Source organism: Apaloderma vittatum, unplaced genomic scaffold (assembly GCF_000703405.1).
Source record: "Apaloderma vittatum isolate BGI_N311 unplaced genomic scaffold, ASM70340v1 scaffold18852, whole genome shotgun sequence".
Classification (NCBI taxonomy): domain Eukaryota; kingdom Metazoa; phylum Chordata; class Aves; order Trogoniformes; family Trogonidae; genus Apaloderma; species Apaloderma vittatum.
Window position 1 is genome coordinate 1 of NW_009702112.1, and position 7,518 is coordinate 7,518.

At 49.6% G+C, this 7,518-nt stretch overlaps 1 protein-coding gene across 1 annotated transcript in view; it reads right to left on the bottom strand.

Moving 5' to 3' along the window:
- Window positions 1–6: 6 nt before the first annotated feature.
- The window catches only part of ZNF618 (zinc finger protein 618), a 24,266-nt gene continuing 16,754 nt past the window's right edge, over window positions 7–7,518 (bottom strand). Inside the window, 3 exon segments of the mRNA XM_009879424.1 lie at window positions 7–311; window positions 313–1,658; window positions 2,985–3,086. Coding sequence (XP_009877726.1) covers window positions 141–311; window positions 313–1,658; window positions 2,985–3,086 — 1,619 coding nt within the window. The 3' untranslated portion in view covers window positions 7–140.

Sequence of the window (7,518 nt, forward strand, 5' to 3'; positions counted from 1 at the left end):
ATTTATATTTTTATATATATATAAAAAAGCACTTGGTTTCCAGGGGCATTCATAATGAGGTCCACAGTGTTTAGAACTTAAAATTCTTTTTCTTTGTTTGGAACAGTGTTTTAAAGTTTTGTTTTAATTAAAAGACAGTCTTAAAGCATGTTGGACTTCAAAAACATGAGTTTGTTCATGTCTTCGGGACTGAGTAGCCGTCTCCTTTTGATTAAGAGAGCCTGCTCACACATATTTACACATTCGCTTCTGGCCCCAACAGCGGGCACTGCTAAGAGCCAAAAGGCTAGCTTGGCTAGCTTTGTATGCTTGCTTTTGGGTTACACACGACCAGTACTGAAACAGGTCAGGGGTGGCCTGGAAGAGAGGTTCTTGCAAGTAATCGTAGACTTCATTTTTCCCGAACCAATCTTCTTCCTGAGCTGCTGTGGCTTCCCCTGCTGCCCGAGGCTTCTTGGTTGAGGGTTCGAACTCAGTTTCTTCTGCCCAGGACTCTTTCACCTCATTGATCAACTCGCAGACCTTGCCGATGATCTCTTCGTGCTGGTACTGCGGGACGGGTCGCAGCTTCTGCTGAGGGTCCAAGATCATGGCTACCTTGTGGGCCGAGTGAACCTTGAAGTTCTCCTTCAGCGCCTCCAAGAAGAGGTGGCAGAGTTTGCTGACTACGCCAGCGTCGTTAGCTTTGGAAGTGAACAGTTTCTCCAGTTTGACGTAGGTGGGCAGTACCAGCTGCAGGGTGGGCCGGCTCTCGTTGCTCAACTCAATCACCGCCTGCTTCACCGGCGCCAAAATAGCCGCCAGGTTGCTGAGCAGGTGCTTGTTCAGGTTTTGGATGAGGTTCATCTTCTTGGCCCTGCTGTAGAACTCACAGATCTGCTCGTAGCGCTCGTGGACGAGCAGGAGGGAGTCGGTGACCGAGTTCCAGCAGGGCGGGGGAGAGGTCTCTTCCAGGGAGCCAAAGGTCTCCTTCGAGAGGCCCGTGGATCCCGCCAGGTCTTCGCAGACATTCAGGAGCTCGATCACTTCGTGCATGTTGCGAGCCTGTAGTGTTCGCTTGTTGAGCACGCTCTGCACTACCGAGTTCAAGGCACAGGCCGAACAACGCAAGCACATGCCTGCCTTGGAGAACGCAGAGGAATTGACTTTGCAGTCCGTGACGTACACCGTCCTGATCTCTGACATCACGAACTCCGAGAGCACGTTCTGTACCCAGTGGTGGATAAAGTCACCATTATCTCGGATGTCTACGCCCTTAATACCCAGGACGTAACTCTTGATGTGGTTGCCTTCCACCTGGTAAGCCGTCAGGATGTAGCAGGAGTCGGCGCCGATGCTCTGCGAGTGGCAGGTGACGCCGATGCCGAGGCACGCGTTGCTGCCCAGGGCGCAGGTGACTTTCACCTTCACTTGGTTGTACATCCGAGGCAAATGCTTCAGAGCCAGCGTGTTGAAATTGCCAAGGATTTCGGTGACAGAGAAGGCACCATAGCGAGCTCCGCTATCCACCAAGGTCTGTGCTAGCTTGATGAACTCCTTCCCGCTCACCACGCTCAGAGCCCCAAGGTCAGTGCACATCACCCTCAGGAGCCTCTCGGCAATGTTCTGCCGCTCCTTCTCTGGGATCGCGCTGTTCCCTACTGAACCGCGCGCGGATGCTGCAGTGAAATACAAGGAGGGAGAGAAAGCACCACGTGAGTGTTGCTCCTCCGCAACAGGAGAGAGGAGGAAGTCACAAAACAATTCTCAGGGAGACCCAAAGAGGTGGAACGTACCCAGACAATGGAAGAGGTATCTCCAACTCTGGATTTCTTCCCCCAAGGGTTTCTGGACAAAGGAACCTCCAGGGACAGGCCTCGCTCTTGCTTAGGGCAGCAAGGAGCTTAATTGCGTGTTTTCCCTGCCGTGGGGACTGAGACAGAGCACACACTCTCTCCTCACAAGCCAGTGCCTTAACCAGTGGCATTTTTGTGGTGCTCATTGAGGAGCTGCCTAGAAAAGCCATAACCACATGTGGTTTTTGCTATCCATGTCTACAGGCTGGTGGTCACAGCTTACATCAGCTGGACATCTTTACAGTTTTGTGATATGAGCCTTTTCTTTGAGACAGTTATTGTAAGAACAGTTGTTTCCCTGAAGCATACAAGTTTCCCCACCATCTCAAACGGCGCTGAAGCCCGAATTTCCATTTCTTGCTCTGAACTCCAGCAGCCTCACTTTTTGCGGCTGATTTTGGACACGGTGAATGTCATTTTTGGCCACACCACAACAGAAAAGCACCACGTTTTTTGTATCACCCGTCCCTCAAGCTGTCCAGCTCAAGTGCTTGGGAACTCGGTTCCCACAGGGCTGTATTTTACCCTTTTCCCGTGGTGAAGCTCAAGCTCATAGGATGAGCTGGGGACAAAGCCAGACCCTGGCTGCCTGCCCGCATGGGGAGTTACAGGTTAGGGCTATGTCACACTGTGATGACTGGACTAGTTTTTTAAGGCCAGGCTGGGAAGCCTGGCCTTGGATCAGAACGTTTTCCAGGGGATCCCAAATGCATCTTCCTTGCAAACCTTTCCAACCGCACTCCCCAGGGTTCCCAGTACTTTTTGCATACCCCTGTAGCAGGAAAATTTTTTCACAGAAAAAGTAGTCAGCCATGGGCACAGGCTGCCCAGGGAGGTGGTTGGGTCCCCATCCCTGGAAGTGTTTAAAGGTCGTTTAGATGTGGTGTTGGGGGAGATGGTTCAGGGGTGGATTTGTAGAGCAGGGTTAGTGGTTGGGCTTGATGATCCCCAGGGGATTTTCCAGCCTGAATGATTTTATGATTCTATGAACAGGTGCTCTGCTCTGCAGGGTAGTGCATGAATTACGGGTGAAATCAAGTGCAGCTGGGCGAGGACAAGGGCCTTGTGCGATGCCCATGGCTGCTTCACCCTCTCTGACAGTCACTTGTTCGAAGCGGACAGGTAAGGAGAGCAAACACTGCTACGTACTATTGTTGGCGTTATTTCTTTGGAGCTGCGGTTTCCACTTTTCTTCAACAACAGCTAGAGGTGATCTGGGCTGGCTAGAGGCAATATTGTTCTCGTTGTCAGCTGTGGGGTGAGAGACAGGGAGGTGTTAGAAGCACAAGATAATAATGCTTAAAGCACAAAGAAGGGGAAACAGGACCCATCTACTCTAGCGCTTACTTATGGTTCCCTTATCGAAGGTGGCAACAACCTACTGTAGCTTTTAAGCAGTTTTCATCGAGATGGCACAGGACCGACAGAAACCTGAAAACTACCTTTGGACTGGCAACCTACCACTTCTCAAAACGTGGCTGAAATGACAATGGCTTTTTTTGTGCATCAGTGACACTGATGCCACGAGCACACCTTGAGAAACGTCTCTAAATCAACTGAAGGTGCACACCAGGGGGAAAAGATGTTCCTTGCGCAGCCTGGCTTGCTTCCCTGCTCTTTACTACTAAGTAATTTGTTTTTCAAGCTATGCTCGTCTGTACCTAAGGATCTTATTACAACCTTCATTTGCGGTTTCCTCTCACCTCAGAGGAGGGCTGGCCTCCTCTCTGGCTGCTCACTGCTGCCTCAGACTGGAAATAAGACAAAACCCCAAGTTCCTGGAGTGTGACTAAAGATCATTCCTCCCTGTGGCTGCAAAGATACCAACTGCTCTAGGGCTCCCGTTTCTGTATGTGTGACAGGGCTAAACTCTTCGGGGGCCAATCTGACGGGATCTTTCAGGGAAATGCAGTCAAGACCAGTAAATTCTGTATCATATCCCTGTTTTTTATTCTCCTGCGCCCTAGAATTTCTCCCCATCCTCTGGAGGAAATTTTCTAGCTCTTTATATGCTTCACTGTGAAACTGTGCTCTCAAATAGGCTGCGAAGCAACAATAAAGTGCACAATGAAGAGAGGTGGGAGAGGAAGGAGAAAGATGGAAAGACTGATGACCAGGCTGAACAGAAGGATGCAATTAAAAAGAAGACAAAACAGGTCCTTCATTCATGACATCTGGATTCATCTCACCTAATTCTGGACACCTGTTAGATGCACCTCTCTTCAAAGCCGCCCCTCAGGGCCCCTTTTACACTCACTGGTGTAACACAGGCTTAAGAATGCGACTCAGTTCACCCCGGCAGAACTAGATGCCTCTTGTAATACATCATGCTCTGAACTCACCTGCAGTCAGTGCCTTCTTCACTGATCATAAAGGGAGTCCAAGCTGACCAGCTCAGGTGGCAATATCTAGCCTAGGCACACCAGCATGCAGTGACCTGAATCCTGCCCTGGAGCTCCAGGCAGCCGAGCATGAACGAGAGAGATCCCTCATTAAGGCACACACAGGCTGACCTGACGCGGGGCAGAGCACCGGGCTGCCCGTCAGAACAACCAGGAGAAGGCAAAGTCGCTCTCCTTCATGTCTGACAATGACCTGGGAGGGAAGGGAGACGAGCAAGGATCTAGAGACAAGCAATGATGTGACCAAACGTCTGTGCTCTCTTCCTTACGAGTTAAGTCCTCTCACATTTGAGCTTCTCTGCCTGTTGAGTGCTGGGGCATTCACAAACCCTGGCGATGAACGGCCACGCACTGCAACAGCCACACGCTCTGGGCACTGCAATAGCCACAGACCGGACCAATACCTAAGAGCAATCCAGGACATGCCAGAACCAGGGTAGACTGGACTGTCTCAAGGACTGTCTGTGCCCAAAGAGTTCAGGGCTGGCAGCTGGGGAGCACTGCCATGCTCAGGACTGCTGCCAGAGCTCAGTCTTTGCAAGCGTGGAAGAGATGTGAAGAGCAGGAGGTGCTCCAGTGAATGCCAGTGATCAGTTATGATCATGTCACTTTTCCCTCACCATTTGCCTAGACCAACCGCTCTCGAGCTAATGCCAACGCTGTCCTTGACTCCAAACATCTGTGAGTTATGGGAAGGAAAATGCTGGATGTTACCTACTAGCTTTGTTCACGGCTCAGGCCTTCCTTTCCTTGGTGACAGGTGGGTGTGTGGAGAAATCCTCTCTATTTCCTCCGCCCAACACTTTACATATTTCATAATAATAGGGCATTTATTAAGCACAAATATCTACTGGCATTCAATATCACATTAATGAGATTTGTGCACTTCAGCCTCATCTTCCTTATCAGGCAGTCTGTGAACTGCACAGATCATGGTTCTTTAATTTCTCTTTATGCCTACAATCCTTTAATCCAGGTTCAGCCTAGCCGTCCCTTTATTTTTCCAGCTCTAGATTGTAGGAAGGGCATTATACGGTAGCACTCGACCTGAACAAAGTACTCTAAAGTGAGTCAAAGCTGTTTATTGTACAGTGTAATTACAGCACAAATTCCTCTGCCTGGTGTTCTGTGGTTCTATTTCTACCTTTCAACATCCAATTTACATTCTAATTGCTTCTTCTCATTGTGTAGCTGCTTTATGGAGCTATAATCTCTTCTTATTACCTTCTGGCCTCCAGGCTCAGCCCTCTGAATGTCTCAGGAGCCAGTATATCTCTGCTTTCACTCCTTGAAACCAGCACCAAGTTCCCCATCTTCAGTTACTTGCAACAGGGGCTCAGTGGATACATCAGACATGAAAAGCCGAACTGGACCCCTGAACGCATTAACTGAGGCAGTATTTGACCCATATACCGGCTTCTTGTATCTCTGTGTCCCCATAAGGAAGCATTCCTCAAACCAGGACTGGTATAAACCGCTGCTGCCACTGTCTCCAGCACATGGATCCTCTGTCACCAGTCCTGCTGCCTGCTGCAAGGTCTCTGCACTCCCGGGCCTCAGAGGAGTTGTGCCGATGCTGTTCCTTGGCTATGGAAATCCCAACCTCTGACAGGCTAAAAGGCAACAAACTGTGCCAAGCGTAACTCCAAGTCCCGTGTAATCTCCCCCATTGCTCTGCTTAAGTACAATATCCAGGAGCGGACACCCACCAACGCTCGCTGTAGCCTTCACGCCTCTTCATTTTGTTTTGCCCTCGTCCCACAACGGCAAACACGGCGCCACTCGGCCCTGGCTGCACAGATGTGGAGGAAAGGCTGCTCTTCCCTCCTGAGGAAGAGGATGAGCCCAGGACGGGCAAGCACCACGCAGGGAGATGCTGCAGCAGGGAAGGGAGCAGCCTGGCTGAAAGCCTGGAGAAAGCACTTACAGAAGACACGGGCAAGCCTGCTGTCCCTCCACCAGTGAGACATTTGAGGGGAAGCAGCCAAGCAGAAGATAGAGACTTACAGAGCAGAGAAAGATGAGAAAACACAGAGTTTAAAAGGAGTAACCTCGAGTTGAGGGATTTACTCATTAATATATCTCTGCTGACGTTACATGAGTCAGATCAGAGATACTTGCTCCCTCCTGCCCTGCTCTTTGTCCAAAATAACCCAGGTGAACAAGCCCAGAGGCCACAGGCCATTTGTAAAAAAGAGAGAAGGAAGAAGCTGCAGCCAGCACTAGTTTAAATTTTTCAACAGCTGACACCTCGCCAGTGAACTGCCACTCCCCTTCCGCCACCACAGCCTTGGTCCCTTTGCAGCTCCCCTACTCCCAAGAGCTGTAGGTCAGAATGTTGCATTTCAGAGGTCGGAACAAGGAACGGGAAGGCGAGGCCACAGCTCGGAGGCAAGCGGGAACTGCCAGCGGCAAACAGTGAGGGCAGACCCCAAGCCCAGGAGCGACGGCAGAGCATCACTGCGCCTCGCTGCAACGGCAAGTCCGACTGCTCCACCTTAAGCTCCGACAGAAGAAAACATCCACAAAACTCATACCACCTCGTAAGAAATCACCCTAAACGTCTCTTCAAAATGGTACGAAGATGATAAATAAAGGAGCTGCCGAACAACGCACAAAGCCTGCACTAAGATTCACAAGGGAGAACTGAACTGGAACCCAGATGAACTCAAGGGACAATCATTAAAATTAGGACTAAAACATCTGTCTGTGTATCTCAACAGAGCAGCTGTCTGTCGGAGAACACAGGTCTGTCAAAGGTGAATTAACTTGTAAACCTGTGTTAATTCACTTGAATTTCCATTCAAGGGGAAAAAAAGAATAAAAAACCTGCCGATATAAAAACCCCGCTGATATAAAAACCCCTTGTTTCTATGTTCTTGAATACTCTGAATGCCGTCTTTGAAACAGCTTTGGCTTTGAAATTTTAAAATCGTCTCTTATGTATTGAGATGGAAAACAAAAAAAGTGGCTTAGGAACAAAGTAGTGGAGCAACTCCTCAGAATTTTCTTTTGAAAAGAGCCGAGAAGGAAATGAACACAACTGCTGAAATAGCACATTCTTCCTCTGAGCACACATTTCAGAACTCCAGGAGATACAAGTGCAGAAAAAGACCTGTGTGGGCAAAGACTCCGCTGCCCTGCAAACATTTCTGCTGTGCCTGATTCCATGAGAACCACCCTTCTTGCAGGAGGGATTTAAGCTGCTGTAGGAGCGACCCATTAATGCTTCTGTACGGAAGCATTCCCTGGATATCTCTGGATAAAGGGAAGGAGCGGTT